At 40.7% G+C, this 24,684-nt stretch overlaps 1 protein-coding gene across 6 annotated transcripts in view; it reads left to right on the top strand.

The window, feature by feature from the left end:
* LOC142109290 (uncharacterized) overlaps window positions 1-10,330 on the top strand; it is a 42,518-nt gene extending 32,188 nt beyond the window's left edge. For all 6 annotated transcript variants that reach the window (XM_075193410.1, XM_075193409.1, XM_075193411.1 and 3 more), the window contains 7 exons: window positions 370-423; window positions 1,788-1,850; window positions 2,326-2,382; window positions 4,875-4,955; window positions 6,061-6,154; window positions 6,984-7,051; window positions 10,283-10,330. In XM_075193410.1, coding sequence (XP_075049511.1) covers window positions 370-423; window positions 1,788-1,850; window positions 2,326-2,382; window positions 4,875-4,955; window positions 6,061-6,154; window positions 6,984-7,051; window positions 10,283-10,311 — 446 coding nt within the window. In that variant the 3' untranslated portion in view covers window positions 10,312-10,330. The remainder of the gene's footprint in view (window positions 1-369; window positions 424-1,787; window positions 1,851-2,325; window positions 2,383-4,874; window positions 4,956-6,060; window positions 6,155-6,983; window positions 7,052-10,282) is intronic.
* The last annotated feature ends 14,354 nt before the right edge of the window (window positions 10,331-24,684 follow it).

Here is a 24,684-nt window from a genome sequence, read left to right as displayed (position 1 = left end):
GTGGGAGGGAGAAGCAATAGGTGGATGAAGTAAGAGACGAGAAATAGGTGGATGGAGAGAGGGATTAGGAACAGGGGTGGGAAGGAGGAATAGTTGGATGGAGAGACGAAAGAGGAATAGGGGGAGGGAGGAGGAATAGATGGATGGTTAGGCGGATAGATAGATTAAAATAGCATTTTTAAAGTTATTTTTAACTGTAATCTCCATTCTGAAATGTCGATACCATAACAGGTAATGTGACAGTATAAGTTTCACTATATTAGTGAAATCGGTTTCCTTATTTTGAACTGTTTTTGACTATTCTTAACTGATTTTCTTTGTTACCTTAAGATATATATTTATATTAGGTTTTTTTTCTATATATGAAAGGTATTGATATGGAGTCACCAGTAGTGACAATTGAGCCAGGTGGTGACCACACAGGTGAGTAGCCAAAATTACATCACCCCCTAATCTGCTGTAAAACTATTTCCCAAACCGTGACAAAAGGGAGGAAGAGCAACAATTTAGCTATTAGTTAGCAGAGAGCAGGAAAAAGTAACTCAATGTAAATACATGACAGGGTCCAGGGTTTCATTTATAAAGGGATATTGCAGTAGACGTGTAGAAGATCTCATGTATTTGCAGCACACCAGAGAAACAGAAGGTGGATATTTGTAGGACACTCATAGACTTATAATGTAAATCTTCAAATCTTTTTTTGTGTTTCATTTAAAATTATTTCCGTACAATTATGTAAATCCCAGTTGACTTGTTAGAAACCAACTAAGTTAAATGTAGGAATACAAGTTTTTGTGCAAGAAAGATAATGAAGTACTGAAGATCTCATGTATCACATCATCGGCAAAGAGGGCAATATTATAGTTGCTCCCAGTGCTCTAATCACAAAGAATTGAAAGGGAAAGTGGACAGCTCTGTCTTTTTAGGACTGGACAATAACAATCATATTCCTGTCTTCCAATTGTTGTGTACTGGCTAGATCTAAGAGTTTCCCAGTCTAGGCTGAGAGAAGATAATCTGTGTCATTAGTGAAACATTAGTAGTAGACTCCTTTATCATATAGGACAGGTACACAGTTTGCTCTGTAGATAGAGTATTAACTGTATCTATCAGACTATATATTAAATCAATTGAAACTCCTTATAAGGATTAATCCAATTATCTTGAATTCTATTATAACATAAAGAATATAAGAAATATAATTTCTTAGAGCTAGATATTGGAATTATCTGATATACTAAGGATGAGTAGCTCCTTATGATATAACGACAAATGATTTAGTGGACGAATGTATTAGATTGTACTATATATATGAATTATATACTTTACACTAATTTAGACAGGACCGCAGAGCGTCTGCAGTTGATCTGCAATTTTAATTCACTTTGTATGTTTTGGTTTTTAATATTTCGCTAGTTTTATCTCTTCAGGAGAAGCACACTATATTTTACAGATAATAATAAAGGTTATGTTTTATTTCATTATTTGCCTTTCCACTTATAGATTCTGAGTGCCCCTTTTTGCCATGTCTTTCCCTTCTTTGTGTATGAGTAATCTTACAGTGTTAATGTGCACCAATCAGCAGTTCCTCTATAATTAAGTACTCTGGGATATGAGGTGGTATATTCATCCACTCATATAGGGATCTATAATTGATGATATACCTTGTGCGGTATGATCTCCTCCTTGCTTCCCTATTTTGTAACTATTTTTGACTTTTTTTAACACTTTCTCTTTGTTATTTTAAGAAATATATTCCTAATTGTTTATTTCCTTTACATGACAAGAAATCTATATGGAGTCACCAAAATGGACTGACAATGACATCAAGCACCACGATGACAGGACAAGTGAGTAGCCGTGGGAGGAAGAATAGATAAAGCGAGGAAGCTAGGGAGGAGAAATAGGTGGATGGAAGAAGGAAGATTAGATAGATGGTGGGAGGGAGGGATAAAGAATAGATGAAGAGAGGAAGGGAGGGAGGAAGAATAGATGGAGAGAGGAACGGAGGGAGGAGCAATAGATGGAGAAAGGAAGGGAGGGAGGAAGAATAGATGGAGAGAGGAAGGGAGGGAGGAAGAATAGGTGGAGAGAGGGAGGGAGGAGCAATAGATGGATGGATGAAAAATGCATTTCTAAACATTTTTTAAACTACTATCTTGCTCCTGAAATGGTGATAATAGAACAGGTAATGTGGCAGTAAAAGTATTACTGAATTTAGTAATATAGGTTTCCCTATTTTTAGCGATTTTTGACTATTTTAGCTGTTTTTCTTTGTTACTTTAAGAAATATAATCCTAACTGTTTTTTTTCCTTATATGAAAGGTTTTGATTTGGAGTCAACACCAGTGGATAATAATGAGCAAGATGATGACCACAAAAGTAAGTCTCCAAAATCTCTTCATCCCCTATTCTGCTGTGAACCTGTTTTCCCAAACCATGACAAAAGGGAGGAAGAGCAACCATCTAGTTCTTTGACAGCAGAAAGCAGGACTAACTATTTCAATGTAAATACATGACAGGGTCCTTGGATTCATTTATAAAGGGCTATTGTAGTAGACATGTTGAAGATATTATTATATTATTATTATTATTATTATTATAAGATATCATGTATTTACAGCACCTCAGAGATACAGAAGGTGGATATTTGTAGGGCACTAATAGACTTGTGATTTCAAGCTTTACAACTTTAAATTAAATTTATTACAAATGATTTAAGTAGAACCATGAAAATCCCTGTTGAAGTGTTAATTTTATTTAGAGATAGAAGTTCTTGTGCAAAAAATTATAATGAAGTAATGAATCATATATCACATCATCGGCAAAGAGGTGAATTTTATAGTTCCTCCCAGCGCTCAATTAACAAATTAGAAATAAATTGGAAAATGTGTAGCTCAGTCTTGTGCTATTTGTTATTGACAAAAGACTAGACAGGTCACCAGCGTTCATATTCCTGTCTTACAATTGATGTGTACGAAACAAAAATGAATAAATATACCCTGTAATCCAGAACTTTGGATTTACCTATAGTTTATGCAATTAGAAGAATATTTTCCCATTTATGGAATAGTGTCATGTTCAACATGTCAGTGGAAGATGTGGATTCGAATGCAGTCTCCTAAAACAAGTCTTCTATTTGGGGAGCTTATAATTTTATATATATCTTGCAGACCTGCCCATTTCAGGATCTTCACAATATAATCCTTGTGATCAATCATCACATCATATGTAGGATGTAATACACAGAACTCTGTGTATTGTGTACAATATCCAAACACTTTGTTATCAACAGACAAAGCTTATAAAAAAACTTTGCTTGAGGATAGAGACATTGTTTTGGATAAAACACAGAAGGAAAACAAACAGGTTGTGCTAATAAAAATCTCTACCTTATTTGCATCTCTGGTTAAGCTGGGAACACACTACAGAAATTTCGACCAACTTTTTATGCCGCGCGATTTTACATGCGATGGATGGTCCGATCGCTCGGTCCATGGGCTGCATACACACTAGCCTTGTTTAGGACGATAAAGGGAAGAGCGGACGTCCCTTTAGCGACTTTTTACAGCCATGTTGTCGTGAGCAATAACTGTAATTTCGTACTCACTGTTGTGGATCGGTCGGAAGTTTATACACACTACACGGCGGAAACGAGATTGGAACGAAAATATTAAACGGTACGACCAACCAAATGAGGCGATAATCGTCCATTTGGGCAGACTTTCGACCATCGTGTCACTGCACACACTGACCCGACTTTTGAACGAGAGGTCGTATGTCGACTGATTAAGCCGATTATCTGATGAAAACTGTGTAGTGTGTACCCATCTTTAGCGACACACTTCCAAAAAATATCTAAAGGTATCTGAATATATAGACATTGAAGAATGTGACTGTTCCTGGAAAATAGGGATAGTTGGTAATTTTGAGTGTTTACTAGAGATCGCTGGGTCTCTCCTAAATGATAATAGCCAACGAATATAAAAGTGGCGCCAATGTTATCAAAAAGAGAGAGAAAAGAAAAAAGAGAGGAACACAGTATATGTACTGTATAAATCAACAAAACAGGAGATTGATGATAGTGCTGTATTGGCAAACACCAAAGCATATACTAGTTGTAATACTACGTATGTGTGATAAGAAAAAAATGGTTTTATCTGACAATCCTCAATCATGGTTCTCTCACACCTTGAATTTTCCTCTCGGGACTCTTCAGAAGCTCCAATGCCCACCAAGGCCACCAGCCAACAACCACAGAAGTCTAGAAGGCCAATTATGTGTAGTTTTTCTTTTATTCTGCACACATAAAAAGGGATAAACTCTTACATTGAAATAAAAGTAATGTGGTCGGATCTGGCAGACCTATCAGATGGAGCATATCACCAGCGTGCTTAGGGGCTTCTCCGTTCCCTTCAACAAAATCTGGTCTCCCTGGGCTTCATACTGCAACCAACCACTACTACAATTCTAGTTGGTCACTGGAAATACCTGACTGAACTGTTATCTTCTGCTAAAAATATAAAGGCGTGAATTCCTCCTTTTTTCCCCTAACCTTCCCAATCTGTTCTCTCCCCCCCCCCCCCATCTTATCCGGTACCATCCCCTTACCCCCTCTTTTTTATCTTCTCCTCCTTATTTGTACAATTAAAAACAAAATAACATCTTCATGGTACTATGCTGATTTGGAGCGAAACTTATTTTGTAGAAGCTCGGTGAGAGAGTCTTGTGCATACTGTTCAATTTATGTGTGTATTTGTCATCTCACTAATGTAACTTTCAAGAAATTTTCTGTTCTGTAATATTGTTTAAGACAAGATGTTACTAATAAAAAAATAAAAAAATAAAAGTAATGAAGATTATCTGCATTTCAGTTGTCTCTGCATTTAATTCAGCGCGCAGAATGGGACATGTAAGAGCTGTAGGGACCACAGAGATTCCCCAAAGTGCCAGAGGTGAGAAAAAGGGTGATTCTTATACACAAAAGTACAATTACCCCTCTGTAGGAGGAAACTAATTTCTGTTAGAGTAATTTCTTATGGGAATGAGGAAACCAAAAATGGTGGTCGTGGGAAGGACTTCACCAAAATGGCGGGCACGCCTTGTCCTCTATGTATTTAGCTAAAATTTCTTATATGGAATCAGTGTTTAATAAGTATGAAAATCCCATGCAAAATGGTGGATGGCATTGTTTAATTTAAAACAGTAGCCACCAAAGTATCCTACAAAATGAAAAAGAGCCAAAACCAATATTATATGTTAATACCTTGGTTTCAATACTGACAAACATAATAATACCGAATATCTAAAATTATATATGTGTTAATAAAGCATTATAATATGGAATATCCAAAGTTAATTGAAATAGTATAAAAAAAATGACATTTAGGGGTATATTTACTAAACTACAGGTTTGAAAAAGTGGAGAAGTTGCCTATAGCAACCAATCAGATTCTAGCTGTCATTTTGTAGACTGTACAAAATAAATAACTAGAATCAAATTGGTTGCTATAGGCAACATCTCGACTTTTTGAAACCCGAAGTTTAGTAAATCTAGCCCTTAATGTTTTCAAACCACTAGGTTGGGCATCCATAATCAAAATTATTAAAAGATTGTCCAAATTGTTCAATATTTTACTGATCTTACAACAAAATACAGAAAAAAAAATCCGCAAAGAAATACCGAACCCAGGAGGGTCATACAGAGGGGTTTACAATGTTCTTATACTAGAAACCCTACCTTCTTGAGCTCAGAAATAACACTATGTTAATTCCCTCATTCAATTTGTTAGGTAACAAGGAATTCAGAGTATGATTCCCTCCTAGATAAACTCCCTATCACCCGCTCTACACACTGATACCAACTCTAAACTGTTAGACTGTAGGATACTTATGTCCAAATCACGTTTGAGGTTGAAATGATGCGTTAACCTGTGTGCAGTAAGCCCATTTGTTATGTTACCTGTATGTAACTTGTAGTTGTTTAAAATAATTGACCTATATAACGTGCCAGTATATGAAATGAAGTTTACTCATCTAACATGTTTCTTTCTTCAACAGCCTTCTATAACATCCTGGTTTTGAACTGGATAGTGCTGTTCAATACTTGCATCATTGTTGTTGTGATAATAATGGGAATTGTGATCTACACCTAGTAAGTTACTAACTATACTTATATATAACTTACTATCATCTACAGATCATGTTACACATTATTTACCTAGAGGAGAGGTATATTATTATTATTATTATTACTATCCTATATTAGCAGATGTAATCTGGTTGGCAGGTACATGTGTATGTCTCCAGCCTTTTCCAGGGGGCAGATTTAGCATTAAGCAGACCTGTTCCTTCTCTAATGCAGGCTGCGATGCACCGTGTTACCTTCCCTATCTCTGTGTTTTCAGGGAGCACTTAAAAAATAAGTCATTATGGGATGATGTGAGTGAGGTAAAGCATTCTGTGGGATGTCCTATATGTAATAGTAATAGGTCTGTAGCAAGGGATCAATACATTCAGCCCCGGTTTGGATACATTGTATTTTGTCTCTTAACCAGTTCTTCACAAAGTAATTTGTGAATTCACCCAAAAATAGATATGTCATATAAAGACATGATTGAAAAGCACAGAGGGAGGCTATAAAGAAAAAGGAACACTTTAGTAAAATTTGCCTGGGGGCACATGTACATCAATACATTACAGTCACCTAAATGCAAACTTAATTTCCCAAAGTCCTATTCCCTGGAAAAGTTTACTTGAGATTTTGTCAATGAATCCACAGAAACACACTGTTCACCCATAAAATGTAACGTTAGTAGACCTGTGTTATGATGGAACCTGTGTTACTGTACTGTACTGTAATAAGTGACATATGGCGCCTCTTTATAACATACAGAACCGGGGTTCTTTGTGCACATTCAGTCTATATTTCCTGCTACATATGTTCTGTAGTTGAGCACTTGTCAATATTTTTGCACTTTCAGCAAGAAAAAGCAAAATAAGGATAAAGGAAATGAGGACGTTGAACAGGCATCTCCTGCAAATAGACCAGGTAACAATAACTAAGTAACTATATAATAAATACTGACATCAGGACAGATAGGATAATATTATGTCTTAAATACACTATATCGACAAAAGTATTTGGCCACACCTGTTAATTATTGAATTGAGGTATTTCTTTGCAATAAGACGCTTCGTGAAATCTAATCCCTGCTGGATATTCCACGTCAACTAAGTGATATTATTAAAATTTGGAAGCATTTAGGAACAACAGCAACTCAGCCACAAAGTGGAAGACCACGTAAAATCACAAAGTGTGGTCAACGACTGCTAAGGCGCATGGTGAGTAAAAGTCGCCAACGCTCTGCTAAATTCATAACTGAAGAGTTCCGAACTTTCACTGGCATTAATATAAGCACAAAAACTGTGCGGCAGGAGCTTAATGGAATAGGTTTCCATGGCCGAGCAGCTGCATGTAAGCTTTACTTCACAAAGACCAATGCCAAGAGTGGGATGAAGTGTAAAGCACACCGAAACTGGACTGTGGAGCAGTGGAAACATTTTCTGTGGAGTGAGGAATCACGCTTCTCTGTTTAGCAGTCAGATGGGTGAGTCTGGGTTTGGCGGATGCCGGGAGAACGTTACTTGGCTGACTGGAAGGATAATGGTATGGGGTTGTTTATCAGGGTTTGGACTAGGTCCCTTATCTCCAGTGAAGGACAATCCTAATGCTTCAGCATACCAAGTCATTTTGGACAATGCTATGCTTCCAACTTTGTGGCAACAGTTTGGGGAAGGCCCTTTTCTAGTCCAACAAGACTGTGCTCCTCTGCACAAAGTAAGAACTATGGTTTAATGACTTCGGTGTGGAAGAACTTGACTGGACCACACAGAGCCTTGACCTCCACCCCGTCGAACACCTTTGGGATGAACTGGAACAGAGATTGCGAGCCAGCCTTTCTCGTCCAACATCAGTGCCTGACCTCATAAATGCTCTACAGATTTAATGGGCACAAATTCCCACAGGAACACTCCAACATCTTATGGAAAGCCTTCCAAGAAGAGTGGAAGCTGTTCTCACTGCGAAAGGGGGAACAACTCCATACTAAAATATATGTATTTGAATACAATGTCATTACAGTCCCTGTTGGTCAAGTGTCCGAATACTTTTGTCCATAGAGTGTTTATTGTTGCTGAAATTGGCAGTTTGGAAGCTTAGTAAGTGAAACCCTTCAGTGTTATATTATTGCTATTGTGTTGGATGTAAATATGGCAGCTAGTGGAACTGCTGTTATACTACATGTAAACTCCATAGCACTAGAAACAACATACGTGTTGAGAAGTCAGCTTTACCAGCTAACTAAGATGTGTTAATGGGAGAGTTTTACTTAAAAGAATGCAGTTAATAAACTATAATTTGATGTTAAATATAGTAATAACGTGCACCTTTCACTTGCACACAGGGGACTTCATTTACAAAGCACTGTGGGTGCCTGGAGTAAAACGCGTTAGCCCACTCCAGTGCAATTCAAGGTGCACACCTGCTCTCTTTGTAACTTTATATTCCACATGTATTGGATGTATCCTGCAGTGTATTATCACTTAGAGCAGAGCCCACATAGACCTGTATTCATCATCAGACGTATCTTTAGATGCGCTCCTTGTTGACTACGGACGTGTCTTAATGAATCAAGCCCTGAAAGTATGGGATGATACCCGATCTTCACACGCTTACGTATCATAAGTGGTCTCTAGTGGAAAAGAACATTAAGTGTGATGAGTCAGTTTATCATCTAACTAGGGACCAGTGTGACCTGACAACTAGGAGTGATATCAGTGAGAAGCCAATCAATTAACTAAGAACCAGGGAAATCATGGAGGTACTTTACCCCAATAATTCCTAATGAACTGTTAGACGTATTCTCAGAATATAGGCCTTGGCTCTGAATAATGGGGGCATTTTATATTAACATTTTGCTCATCGGGAGCCTAAATGACACTGCAAATCTCGTCATTTACGCCTCGTCACCTGCGACAAAATGTAAATTTTTTACGGGGACGGGGCCAAAATGATGCGATTCATTGTGCCCCACCCTTTTCCGCCCTCCCACCACACACCTCCTCCCGAGATCTCCCGGAGAGCAACAATGGAAAGTTGGAAACTATGCTGTAATTATCTGACAATGTTGTCTGTAGCTGAACCTGGCTACATTTGTGGTGTTTTTTGCTGGTGATATCCTCCAATTACTACATATGACCAAGATGTTTGATACGGTGGTAGTCAGTTTAACGATACTGACTACCCCGACACAGAAGAGGACAACACGAGTACTCTGAATACGTAGTACAGCGACCTGCAAAAAAACCTACTAACCAGGATGCAGATAACTTGATGGGACGACTCGCTCTGTTGCCGACTCTGCAAAATGAAGTCATCAGAAACCGCAACTCCTGTTAAAGGGGCGATGGACAGACTCGGCTGTCATTGATGTAATGTTAGTATTATTTTAGGGGTTGTACTACGTATTCGGAGTCCTCATGTCTCGTTCCTCTGTGTCGGTGGTGTCAGTACTGTTAATTGGTACTACACCCATTTAATAATAATCTGTTCAACATCAGATTTATGCACACAAGTTATTGGGTGGTGTTTTATCTCTGTGTTATTATATCTCCCTGAGTTTTGTCATAGTTTCCAGAATTCTACTTGGTTTTGCAACAGTGAATAAAAATGGGCTTAAAAATTATAGAAAAGGGCATAAAAAATGTAATACCGAGTGTTTGTATATCCTGATAGTAAATGATAAGGAAAAATGCAACATTGCTGTTAAATTAAACTTTACATGCGTTTTCTTACCAATAAAATGCTAGAAATAACCACTTGTATTTGAAGCCTACCTGTAATTCCGTTTTGCTGTTGGAAATCCAAATATAAATGCTTAAAGAGGATTGATACCCTCTGCCCAATTGCATTATATCTCTCAATTAGCCGGGAAGCCACAGAGCAGACCTGGCTGAATAAGGAGTCACATGATTGGATGTGAGCCTCAGCTGACGGGTTTCCTGGCAGGTTGTGACCACATATGTGATTCCATAGAGATATTTATCCCCTTTATGTCCTCAGGTACAAAAGTGTTTCATAAGAACGCACAAGAAAGTTGTTTCTATTCTTCTGGGGACAGTTTTGGTCATCATGATAATGGAAGAATTGATATATATTTAAATAAGTAATCGCTGATTATTATCCTTTACTAACTGTTTCTATTTTCCTTTTGTTTTCCAGTTTGCCAAATTTTGAATCAGACTGAATAACTGGACATTTAAAAAGAAATAAAAAAATGATGTTTTGTCCTTATCTTGTGCAATGAGTTGTCTGTTCTGTCTGCACTCTCCATAGATAAGACAATAGCAATGCATTCAATTTAAAAACTATGCTTAAATCTAAACATCTTATTTTCATTGTAGTTGCACCACTCAGCCAGGAGAGGTCACTCCAACTATTGTTTTCAAGGGACGATTATTAGTTATCATTTAACATAAACATAAAAGGTGACACTCAGGGGGCACTATGAGGTAATTTACCCCATAAAGAAAAGCCTATAAAGGAATGACGCTTCACTTCAGCTATCTGTAGTCAGCAACTTAGGTGCTGTTCATACCCCTGGTACCTGTGGTTAGGTCCCTGCACAGATGACTTCCCAAAGACGTGTGCATTGTATCCCTATGGTGTTCTCTCCTTAAAAGAAATAAAATGAGAGTGCAACTCACTAACACGTATTTAATTTTTTGTATACTTACAGTAACACACTATGCTATATTTTTCTTCTCATATTGTTTTGCTTTGAAGCGTTGATCACCCTACACACTGATTCTTTTTTGTCACAAGCACATTTTCAAGCTAGAAAGGAGAACGAGGAAACAAACTTTTTAGGATAATGTTTCATATTTGGGATATAGGAGAAGAGAAGATACTGTGCAATTATGAGGTTTGAATCTAATTTTTTCACTATATTATTTTGTTAAATTTTTTACATTTTGGAACCGCCATAGTTATTATATTGTTAAGATTTGTTTATCTCACTAGTATTAGTCATTTCTGTCAGACATAAATAAGAGTACCAGAAATATTTGTATGTAGAACTTTCTTAGTGACAGTACAGAAAACATCAGCACACAATTAGAGTGACACAAATTTGCTTTGATAAAAACTCTGTCTGGTAACAGAAATTTGTGTTTCTCACTCTCTTTCATGAAATAAATGTAATAATTTAGATTATACACACCGATAATAACATATGCAGTGTTCAGTTCTCATGGAACCGAGCCTGAGCATCTAATTTATACACACACACACACATACACACACACACACATACACACACACACACATACACACACACACACACACACACATACACACACACACACACATACACACACACACACACACACATACACACACACACATACACACACACACACACATACACACACACACACACATACACATACACACACACACACACACACACACACACATACAACAGCCCACTGGTAGTTTGCTTCTCATAACGTCAGGGAAAGATGCATCATTGCGGTGCTCATATACAGCTCTCGCACACTGATAAAATACGATTGTGCCAACATGTTTCGTAATAGTTAAGCTTATTTAACAGTCAGATATGTCTCTATGAAGGGAATGTTGGAAGGATGCGTTAGTAGGCAACTAAACAAGTTGGAGCACAGAGGTGTAAACAGGTCACAAAAGGATTCATGTATTTTTACAAAGGTCTGGAACTTTTTCCCTGCATTGCTTTAGAAATGACCCACTGTATAATAAGTCATCACAACTAGGTTTTCCTAAATGGTACTATAGCCAAATTCGAGTAGTTCGAAATCCCGCCTACTTTTGTGTTGACCCCACCTACATTTGATTTGGCCCCGCCCACATGAGGCCATTTGAAGAATTTGTTCCAGGGCCATTTTAAGTTCCCAATCCATCCCTGGTCACTAGTATTAATATTTTCTGTCAGACATAAATAAGAAAAACAGAAATATTTGTCTGTAGAACTTTCTTAGTGACAGTACAGAAAACATCAGCACACAATTAGACTGACACAAATTCAATTTGATAAAAACTCTATCTGGTAACTATAATTTGAGTGTTCCTCCCTAGATGTCTCTTTCATGCAATAAATGTAATAATTTAGATTATACACACCGATAATAACATATGTGATGGAACTGGGCTGGTATACAGTGGTTTGTCATTCCACCCCTTCTACTGCTTTCATTGTAAAACTATCAAATTACATTTTTATTGTAAAATTTCCATACCACCAGTTCTAAATTTCCACCACAGTACACAAGCAAGTTTCATTTCTTGTTTATGAACTTATAACAAAACTCACAATTATCCCATGCAACAGTTGTTTTTGAAAAATAATATTATTATTATCGCAGATTTGTAAGACGCCAAAGTGCTCTGCAGCACCGTAAAGCAGGGAAAACAGGACATACACAAAACAGGGACACACAAGGTATACAAAGCTAATGCAGACATGTAAATAAAGGGTGTGTAGGACCCCGCTCATTAGAGAGCTTACATTCTAAGTGGAAGAGGACATAGCTGAAACAAAAGGATCAAGTGTGATTGAGAGTGAAGATTGGGATAGTTGTGATGGTGCATTACTGTGAATAGTATCATTGGGGATAAGATAAACACTAAACAAAAAATGGGTTTTCAGAGAACAGCTACAGATTTGAAGGCTGTTGGAAAGGCCCGGATTGGATGAGGTGGGGAATTCCATAATTGGGTGCATTGGAGAAATCTTGTAGCTGGGAGTGGGGGGTGGTTACCACAGCAGGGACAAGTCAAAGATGGGCAGGAGGGAGAGTGGTTTGATAAGAGATTTGAGATGTATGCATGGGTTGTATTGTTTAGGGCTGTGTAGGTAACAGTGAGTAATATGAATTGGAATCAGGAGGACACAGGGAGTCAGTGTAGGGATTTGCAAAGTTGTGCAGCAGATGTGGAGTGGTGAGAGAGGAAGAACAGCATGAATTAGGATGGCTTGAAGTGTGGATACATGTGTGTCAGTAATGCCAGATAGTAGGAGTTTACAGTAGTCAAGATGGTAGATGTTATTAAGGTGAAGTTGACAGCACTAGGAGAGATCATTGATCACTTTTGTGAGAGGAGTTTCAGTGTAATGTTTGGTGGAAGCCTGATTGCAGAGAGTTGAGAATGCAGTGAGTGGAGATAAAGGGAGACTGACATTTATACACTAGTCACTCAAGTAGTTTGGAGGCAAAGGGGAGGAAAGAGATAGGACGGTAGTTGAAGAGTGGGTTGGATCGAGAATCGCTTTATTTAAAACTGGTGAGATGAGCGCATATTTAAAGGAGGATGGAAATGTGCCAGTGGAGATAGACAAGTTGAAGAGTTGAGATAGAGGTGGGCATGCAGTAAGGGAGAGGAGTAGTTGAGATGGAAGATGGTTGAGGGGACAGGTTGTATGGTGAGATTGTGAGATGAGTGCAAAGACTTCATCTTCAGTTACTGGAGAGAATGAATTGAGGGTGTATTGGGGAGTGTAGGTGAATGGGGGAAGAGTGGGTGGAGTGGGTGGAATTTGTTATGAGGAAGTATATTGTCAAATGATGTCGTTTTTGTCTTTGAAGTAGGCGTCAAAATCATGGGTTGTGAGAAAGGAAGGGGGAGGAGGTGCAGGTGGGCAGATAAGTAAGTTGAAGGTGGCAAGGAGGCGACGTGGGTTAGAAGACTGGGTGGATAGGAGAGATTTGGAGTGTGTTTGGCAGTTGATAGGGCAGTGCTGTAATATGAAAAGATGAATTTATAGTGGAGGAAATCAGCATGGGGACGGGAGCACTTTTGCAGGTAGCGGGTCTATTTGGTGTGCCATGGTTGTGATTTGTATTGCTGGAGACTGTATGTAGTAGCTGGAGCTGCATTATGTAGGGCTGAAATGAGTGTTCAGATGTGGAAAGCGGCAGCCTGATTAGGGCAGGGCAATGCAGTCTAGGAGAAATTAGTTATTTTAGTAAAAAAATGAGAGTCCCCAATAGGTGAGAGGGATGGATTGTCAGAGGAGCCAAGTTTCTGCAATGGCGAGGAGGTTGAGGTATTAGAAAATTCATATAAAATGATTTAACATGAGTGTGTTACAAACAGATCTGGTTGTTCATAGTGCACAGGAGAAAGGAACAGATGGAGATATGTGGCTAAAGTTGGCAGGATTAGTAGTACAGGGTGGATGGAAAAGTTTGAAGCAGAGCAAGGAGAGGGAGCAGATAGTGGAAATTGTATGAGGCCCAGTGTTAGGTGAGATGTCACCAGCAGCCACAAGAAGGAGCAGGGTGGGAAATAGAATAAGCAAAGATAATTTGTGAGTGTGAGGTTTATTTCTGTTTATGTAGGCTGATGTGTGTGCTGGTTGCAGGAGAGAAAACAGTTCATGTGTGCAGACTAGTGAGGAGGGAACTAGTGATGGGAAAATAATAATAGAGAAGGGAGAAATAGGATGATGGAGAGAGAAGAGTAGTTTAATGAAAATGAACAGGAGAAAGCGATAGTGTAAATTAAATAGGTGGATGATGGAGCGATGTAAGAGATGTGGATGAATGTGTATTAACTAGGGTAGGTAATGAGAGATTGGGTAAGAATTATTGATCCAAATTGTGCAAGGCAATGAAAGAGGTGAAGGATACTTTACTGCCCCCTGGCTGCGGTTAATAGAGTAGGCAGTTTCTGCAGCTCTGACACAACGAGGTCCAGTATGCTGACAGTTGAGCTCATTTAGATCTGTACAGAAGTTGAAACAACAATGACAGTCCAGCTCTATGGGTCCCACAGCTGAATAGAGATGGCAGTCCAGTAGATCCGAAAATAGCCTTGTTTTAGTTGATAAGTCGATCCTCAGCACTACTGCGACATTTGCCAACAGTATTCTGAAATATCCAATGCTTTACCTTTGTGAAAATAAGTAAAAGTGGGAGCTTGGGCAAGTTTATATTATACCACACCGCAGTGTGTCCAGTTCATATTATGCCACACCATAGTGCGCCCAGTTCATATTATGCCACACCTTAGTGCCCCCAGGTCATATTATGCCACACCTTAGTGCCCCCAGGACATATTATGCCACGCCGTAGTGCCCCCAGGTCATATTATGCCACATAATATTACTCTCAATTCATATTTGGCCATGCAGTAGTGCCCACAACTCATATACCATACAGTAGTGCCCCTAAATCATATTATGCCACAATAGTGACCCCAAATAACATTATGCCATACAGTAGTGCCCTGAGAGTGTGAGTCCCAGGAGCAGCTTAATACACCATTTATTGACACAATCACAGATAAAATATATGACAAGCAGTGCTTTTTCTTCTTAATTAAAAGTCTCTGTACAGATAAATATGCAAGAAAATTACAGCGCAATAATGAGCAATACATAGGGCTAGATTTACTAAGCTGCGGGTTTGAAAAAGTGGGGATGTTGCCTATAGCAACCAATCAGATTCTAGCTTTCATTTATTTAGTACCTTCTACAAAATGACCGCTAGAATCTGATTGGTTGCTATAGGCAACATCTCCACTTTTTTAAAGCCGCAGCTTAGTAAATCCAGCCCATAGTGTTTTAAACGTCATTGGATACACAGTAGCGCCCCCAGTTCAACAAAGGATGGTTAAAAACACATTGCACACTGTGTTCTGTTCTTCTACTGTGCGTGTTGGGCAATGAGGGATCTGCAGCTGTCAGCTCACACAGGCAGTCAGGAGCAGGGACCGAGCGCAGTGATCAAAGTGAATGGAGTATGAAAGCTTGATTTTTTATTTTCTTTTAACACTTGTCCCCTCTGTGCATTCCCATTCTTCCTTACTACTTGTGTTTTATGATGGCTACTTCCCTGACATTCCCATTCTTAAGATGTCTCTCCCTTTACACTTTCTTTTACCTATGCCCCTGCACCATCTTCTCCTTTGTCCCTCTCACTTTACTCCCGGCACCCCCTTCCCCCCTGGCTCTCACCCCTCTTCCTGCACACCCTTCCCCCCTGGCTCTCACCCCTCTTCCAGCACCCCCTTCCCCCCTGGCTCTCACCCCTCTTCCAGCAACCCCTTCCCCCCTGGTTCTCACCCCTCCCTCTTCCAGCACCCTCTTCTCCACTGGTTCTCACCCTCTTCCAGCACCCCCTTCCCCCTGGCTCTCACCCTATTCCAGACCCCCTTCCCTCTGGCTCTCTCACCCCTCTTACAGCACCCACTTCCCCCCTGGCTCTCTCACCCTTCTTCCAGCACCCCCTTCCCTCCTGGCTCTCATCTCTCTTCCAGCACCCCCTTCCCCCTGGCTCTCTCACCCCTCTTACAGCACCCCCTTCCCCCCTGGCTCTCTTACCCTTCTTCCAGCACCCCCTTCCCTCCTGGCTCTCATCCCTCTTCCAGCACCCCCTTCACCCCTGGCTCTCTCACCCCTCTTCCAGCACCCCCTTCCCCCCTGGCTCTCTCACCCCTCTTCCAGCACCCCCTTCCCCCCTGGCTCTCTCGCCCCTCTTCCAGCACCACCTCCCCCCGGCCCTCTCACCCCTCTTCCAGCACCCCCTTCCCCCCTGTCTCTCACCCTATTCCAGCACCCCCTTCCCCCCTGGCTCTCTCACCCCTCTTCCAGCACCACTTCCCCCACTGGCTCTCTCACCCCTCTTCCAGCAACCCCTTGCCCCCTGGCTCTCTCACCCCATTACAGCACCACCTTCTTCCCTGGCTCTCTCACCCCTCTTCCAGCACCCCCTTTCCTCCTGGCTCTCATCCCTCTTCCAGCACCCCCTTCCCTCCTGGCTCTCACCACTCTACCAGCACCCCCTCCCACCCTGGTTCTCTCACCCCTCTTCCAGCACCCCCTTCCCCCTGGCTCTCTCATCCTCTTTCAGCACCCCTTTTTCCCTGGCTCTCACCCTCTTCCAGCATCCTGGCTCTCCCACACTCGTGAAAACCCTGCCCCCCCCCACGCGAGAAACTCGGCACCACCACACCCCCCCTCGCGACCCCGGTGCGAATGTCGCGGCACCCCATGTGACCCCCGTGCAAAAATCGTGGCACCCCCCCCCCCCCCCGCGACCCCCGTGCAAAAATTGAGGCACCCCCTCCCCGCGATCCACTCCCTATTCAGAGAAAAAAATAAAAAAACTGTGTCCATATTGCAGGACACAGTGCACAGGATAAGGGGGAGGGAGCAGAGGAGCCCTTGTCCGTCGCGCAACAGAGGTGTCCAGGAATCCAAGAAGTGTCGGCTGGTCCATCTAGCCATCGGCCCTTCTGGTTGTACATGAGGCCAAATTCATGTGATCACTTACTGCACTTTAAAATTCTCATTTAATTGAGCTTTCATCAAACTATTTGATTTGCACTTCTGTAACTGCTCAAATGGCAATCTGACTGACTGATGTGAATGGAAGGGGGAAGGGACTGTGACACCTTTATGATACATCTAATTTGAAGCTCCCCACAGACAGGAAATTTACTATATCACATCTCACATCTAACAAGTTTACAACTTAAATGTCAATAAATTCCACAGCAAATGAATGTTTAACTAGCCAGACTTCTGGTCATACTGAATGGTCATTTGAGAGTTAATTTATTTGCATTCTAGCTGGACAAATATTTAATATGATATAGACACTGCAAAAACCTTCATTCATGCACTCATCATCTCACACATGGACTATTGCAATTCACTCCTTACTGGTCTTATCATAATCAGACTTGAACCCATACAATCTATTTTGCATGCATCAACTAAATTGATTTTCCTTGCAAACAGTTCTTCCTCTGTTGAACCACTCTGTCAGTCTCTACATCGGTTGCCTGTTTTCAATGAATCCAATATAAAATTCTTCTACTAACATACAAGGCCATCAACATAATTGCACCGACATACATCTCTTCACTTGTCTCAAAATATTTCCCAACTCGACACCTCCGTTCTGCACACAATCTGCTTCTCTCTTCTACTCTCATCCCATTCCCGGGTTACAGGACTTTTTTCAGGCTGCACTCACTTTGTGGAATTTCCTCCCTTGCACAATAAGACTTTCCTCTAGTCTTCAAACCTTTAAGCATTCTCTGAAAACCCACCTGTTCAGACAAGCTTATCATATTCCCCAACCCCCCTCTTAACCTCCCTAGGTTACCCTATTACCAGCTTATACACAGCTAGCACAAGACAACAACCTTTTGACCAACATTGCTGTGTGACTGATCACACAGCCCACTCAATACTTTTTACCTTTGCATCCTAGCTGGACCAATGTGCAATATGATGTAGCACGTGCCCTTATGAATCAAAATCCCATTGTCCCATTGATTGTAAGCTTGTGAGCAGGGCCCTCTAATCTCTCTGTCTGTATGTATTACCCAGATTTGTTTTATTAATGCTTGTTCTCAATTGTAAAGCGCTATGGAATTTGGTGGCGCTATATAAATAAATGATGATGATGATTAGCCAAAGCAGAATGCAGTTACACATATTGCATCACTTAGGCTCATTAGCCATTTCACCACTGGCTCTTACCAATTAAATCATGCTATCCCTTTTATATTAATTGTGTGGCTTTAAGGTGTACTGACACAAACTCATTACTTCATTAATATGCTTTAAATCCCCTTGCATGTGCTAAAAAACACTAAAAACACTCTTCTTAAGATGTAACTGCCCAAACACCGTCCAGGTCCATGTTATTTTTTTCTCTGAATCACATCACATTTGTACTATGTTAGAATATCACAATATATTAAAGGTACCCACATTATTCACTAATATGTATGTCTTATTCTCAAGGAGAACCAAAATAGAGGAATTCTATAATTATAATGATCTGCTTTGTTCCAAGCTACGCTCATATTAAAGTGTCACTCAAATATATTAAACATGTATATGTGATTATTGCTTGTCTTTAAAGCAACAGTTTTTTGGACCTGTCCGGGGATTAGACCATTGTGGGAAGCGATGTTCCAGCTAAGTAGTCGGGTCACTAAGATAAGTATTCTCCCATGCCCTGCCATGGCCCTCTTACACCCTTACCCCCCACAGCTCCTACGTTACAACCACTGTGTTTCTGGGCACATTCTCAACACCACTAGGGCATCACTAGCCCAGCAATGGAAGTTTCCTTTCCCTCCGCCCATCTCTATAATTATTACCAAAACCGCTTGCCCTCACCCTAGTTCTTGTTGGCAGTGCCGTAACTAGAAATTTTAGTGCCCTGGGCGAGACAGGGCACCGGCGCTCCCCATCTAAGTGGGAGTGTCAATAGTTGAGTGGGCGTGACCAACCTACTGTGGGGGCGTGGCTAGCACTTCGCTTTACAAGTTCTAGACCGCACTGAAACCCCCTCCCTCCCCATTCTTCACGGTCTGGCTTTGTAAGGATCTTTATTTAATAAGCCTCCATAGAATCAAAGTACTTTAAATGCAGCTGTCACATGCTAGCTGTATAAAAAATGAAATGTTTTCTTAAATAAAACTCACTGAAACAAATTAAAACATAATTGTAACGGTACCATCTGTATCACACTGCTACTTCATCCCACTGTGCCCTCCATCACAGTTTCTCCTTTATCACACTGTGCCATGGAGCCATCTTTATCACATTGTGCCCCCTTATCACCATCACACGAAATTATTATATATATATATATATATATATATATATATATATACACACACACACACATACAATATAAAGAGTCTCCGCCATACAGAGAGCATTCCTGTGACCTCCATACTATACAGAGAGCATTCCTGTGACCACCATACTATATGGAGAGCATTCCTATGACCGCCATACTATACGGAGAGCATTCCTGTGACCTCCATACCATACAGAGAGCATTCCTGTGACCTCCATACTATATGGAGAGCATTCCTGTGACCACCATACTATACAGAGAGCATTCCTGTGACCTCCATACTATAAAGAGAGCATTCCTGTGACCGCCATACTATATGGAGAGCATTCCTATGACCGCCATACTATACAGAGAGCATTCCTGTGACCACCATACTATATGGAGAGCATTCCTATGACCGCCATACTATACGGAGAGCATTCCTGTGACCTCCATACCATACAGAGAGCATTCCTGTGACCTCCATACTATACAGAGAGCATTCCTGTGACCTCCATACCATACAAAGAGCATTCCTATGACCTCCATACTATACAGAGAGCATTCCTGTGACCGCCATACTATACAGAGAGCATTCCTGTGACCTCCATACTATAAAGAGAGCATTCCTGTGACCGCCATACCATACAGAGAGCATTCCTGTGACCTTCATACTATACAGAGAGCATTCCTGTGACCTCCATACTATACAGAGAGCATTCCTGTGACCTCCATACTATACAGAGAGCATTCCTGTGACCGCCATACTATACAGAGAGCATTCCTGTGACCTCCATACTATAAAGAGAGCATTCCTGTGACCGCCATACCATACAGAGAGCATTCCTATGACCACCATACTATACAGAGAGCATTCCTGTGACCTCCATACCATACCGAGAGCATTCCTGTGACCGCCATACTATACAGAGAGCATTCCTGTAACATAATATCCTGATGACAGCATAAAAATTATACAGAAGAGATATTCACCCACCTGCTTGGGATTTGTGGCTGTGAGACAGGGAAGAGGTTAGGGCTTCCCTTACTGCAGGTCAGTGTGTGAAATATTCTGTGTATATGGTACACGCTATTTGAGCGGGATCATTTTTTCTTTCAACAAGGAGGAGAAGATTTCCTTTTAGGAACTAGAAGAACTTTCTTCTTCATTCTTGTTTTAATAATTGGCATTCTGCTGGGTGCTTTTTATCATTGAAATCAACGTTATATCTAACCTCATCAGCACAGACTCTGGGACCGCTACTAAGTGCCTGTCTGCATTATAGACAGCCAGACATCCCTGCTTCATGTGAGTAACGGCTACCAATTTCATTTTTGCTTGCACTTTTCATCATCACCAACATTTTTATTTACAACTCTGGACATTATATTTCCTTACCTTTTCTTTTTGCGGTTCATATCAATTGTCATTGCATATTTTAGTAGCTTGCAAGTGCACTCTAACCATATTTGCAATCACACAGAGTTTGTTGTGTTTTTTACCATTATTATTGTTTCCGGCAGTGTCAATTGATGCATGTTTATTGTTTAACACATCTAAGCTGTCTCGTTCCGGCCGGAGCGTATTGTGGACCTATCCATATTAAATTGATATATCTTTCCTTTGCAAGCGCCCAGAACCTGACTATTTTTATACGTATCTAACATTGTTGGGAGTTTAGGGGTCCCCCATACACTCTCAGGTTCGCATTTGGCTGATTCATATATTTGGAGGAAGCGCAGCCTATCCCTCTTTTTCAACCAGAGAGCATTCCTGTGACCGCCATACCATACAGAGAGCATTCCTGTGACCACCATACTAGACAGAGAGCATTCCTGTGACCGCCATACCATACAGAGAGCATTCCTGTGACCGCCATACTATACAGAGAGCATTCCTATGACCTCCATACTATACAGAGAGCATTCCTATGACCACCATACTATACAGAGAGCATTCCTATGACCACCATACTATACAGAGAGCATTCGTATGACCACCATACTATACAGAGAGCATTCCTGTGACCACCATACTATACAAGGAGCAGTCCTGTGACCTCCATACCATACAGAGAGCATTCCTATGACCGCCATACTATACAGAGAGCAGTCCTGTGACCTCCATACCATACAGAGAGCATTCCTGTGACCGCAATACTATACAGAGAGCAGGGCCACCATCAGAAATCATGGGGCCCAGTACAAATGAAGCAGGCAGGGCCCCCCCGATGATCACCCCCCCCTTCCCCCCAATGAACCAGGGCCATCTTTCCAACTGCGCACAATGGGCAGGTGCCGGGGGCACAGGAGAAAGGGGGCCCATGGCAATGAAAAAAAAAAAATCACTGAACTTAATGAGTTAGGTTCAGGTAAGTTAAGGGGGCCACTAATATATAGTGCCTGATTCATTAAGGAACATAAACGCCCATATGTGCTGTATTTTGCATGAAATTGTTCTGAGCATGTTTAGAAATGGACTATACACCAGCGATCAGTAAGGTGTAAGTGCCAATTAATAGTGATAGTGGTCGTATATGCATGCTAGAACATGAGTTTGTAATAAAGAGCAACTATAAAAAAAAACAGTAGGCATTAATAAGATCCTGATAAATGTATCTCATATAAATAAATTAAAAATGAAAACAAAAACAAATTTTGGGGGTATGCTCTTTCTTTAATGATTATATGATTAGCAGGTGTATATGTATTTTAAATGTTATTGTTTTCTGTGCGTTCTGATGGGACTATATATATATATATATATATATATATATATATATATATATATATATATATAAAGTCAAATAAGGATACGGCGCACAATGGTGTGTTACTAGGGAATTTAACCCAGGTTCAGTGGGGAAGTAAAAATAAAACAACAGTTCAATGTTCCACACTTGCTGGACGGTCCTCTAGGACCACGGGTATAAGTCCAGTGTTGCATATATAAAATGACAGAATATTAAAAACATAGGATTAGTAGGAGCAGTGTGTTAGTGATAGCCCATCACCATAGTGTTACACACACCCAAGGAATTATATCGCTTATCTGTATAATAAATACAGAGACTGGAACACAGCTTAATCACCACTTCTCTTTCAATAATATGTGGTCAGCATTCTCAGCAACTGCAAGTCTGTACTCCAGTCATATAACATCAGCATACTGCAAACACCATATCTTTCTTCCACTCAGTGGATAAGAAAAAAGAAGATAATACACTATATGGTGTAGTATTTCAAAAATAACAGTATTTAATCAGAGTTAACATATAAAATGCACACTCACACAGAGTAATAAAAATACAAGCTTATCTGAAATTCAGGTATCAGATATACCATGTCCTTAGGTACAACAGGAACCTCCTATAGTCTTCCGCATAGGATTAACTGATGGTATGGAGATCCAATATACACTGGAATGATTAGAACAGAGCCTCTACGCGTTTTGTCCTCAACAGGACTTCCTCAGGAGGTGATAAGTGTGGTCTAAACCAGGGATGTATTTATACTGATGCGCATCGCCATTTTGCGCATGCACATTGCGCTGGACGGACTGCGCATGCGCGATTCGTTGGTTTAACTGCGCATGCGCGACTACGGTACTGGCGTGATTTTCTGATCACAGGCAGTCCTCTGTTCAATTATTAATGGTGGAATATGAGGGATATTGTGGGATGTGGGGAATACAGTGATTCCCAATAATTATAGTGGTTATAAAACTCAAGATATAGCGGTGGTCATCTTGGTAAAGGAGTTTCAATGGATCAGCCTGATAAGATATAGCGGTGGCCATCTTGGTAAAGGAGTTTCAATGGATCAGCCTGATTTGCGGCCATTTTGGTGCAGGTGATATAATAGAATATGGCGGTGGCCATATTCATGTATTTATATAGCGCTACTAATTTCGCAGCGCTGTACAGAGAACTCACTCACATCAGTCCCTGCCCCATTGGAGCTCACAGCCTAAATTCCCTAACACACACACAGACTAGGGTCATTTTTTGATAGCAGGCAACAGGGCCGCCATCAGGGGGTACTCTTGTACCGGGCCCGGGCTCACCAGGGGGCCCGGTGGCACACACATACCAGGGGGCCCGCTGTCTTCAGCCTGGCTGTCATTGTGACAGCCAGGCTGAAGACAGTAGCGAAGACTGGACTGGAGGACAGCGGGCAGAGCCGTAACTTTTACCTTCAACCCTTAATTCTGTGCTTTGTGATAATGCACTATTGTGGTTGCTTTGCTTTCTCTTCTCTTTATATCTACATGTTGGAGTTGAGTGAAAGAAAACATACACTGCAACACTGTTAAGGGAGCAGAGCACAACCCTACAGGCGCATATTGATCTTCTGTTATGTAAGCATATACCCTAAGGGGGAGTGAATTGAAGAATATACCACGGGTGCTTACTGGAAGTTTGCATTGACATCACCTATTCTTGAGGATTATCTTATACCCCATAGTGGTGGTGGACTTTATCAAGTGTCCTACGTTATTATGCCATGTCTTTTCTTTTGTTTCTTTTTTGTTTTTTCTTGTATTATGTACCTCGCATGACGAGAGGATTGAGGTGATACAGTCCTCTTTTCAGAAGTTCCCTGTGAGTCTAAGACGGTAGCGCCAGTGTACGTACCCATTTGTGTGTACTGTGTATTTATTTTTTGAGTGTTTGGTGGAAGCTCTGGGGTCGGGACACGGCTGCACACTTTAGTGAAGCGCCCTTAAGGTCTGTTCTATTATACTTAAAGTTCCTCTCCTTGTTGAATACAGGATACCTGTTTGCATTTTCCGTCTGTTTAAAAAAACGTAACATTGTGTTCAGCTTGCATTCCTTAACGAATCAGTTCCCTAGTGTCCAGAAGAGCACCCAATTACTATTTGAATGTGATTTGAGTCAAAGTTCACCAAAGTTCTTAACCACATATCAAAAGGCTGAGTATTACGAGGCAAAGGATTGCTAACGATGGTCTTCTGAGTATGGGACAACC

Source organism: Mixophyes fleayi, chromosome 12 (assembly GCF_038048845.1).
Source record: "Mixophyes fleayi isolate aMixFle1 chromosome 12, aMixFle1.hap1, whole genome shotgun sequence".
Lineage (NCBI taxonomy): Eukaryota > Metazoa > Chordata > Amphibia > Anura > Limnodynastidae > Mixophyes > Mixophyes fleayi.
The sequence above is the reverse complement of the archived record's forward strand: the minus strand, read 5'-3'. Positions and strand labels throughout refer to the sequence as shown.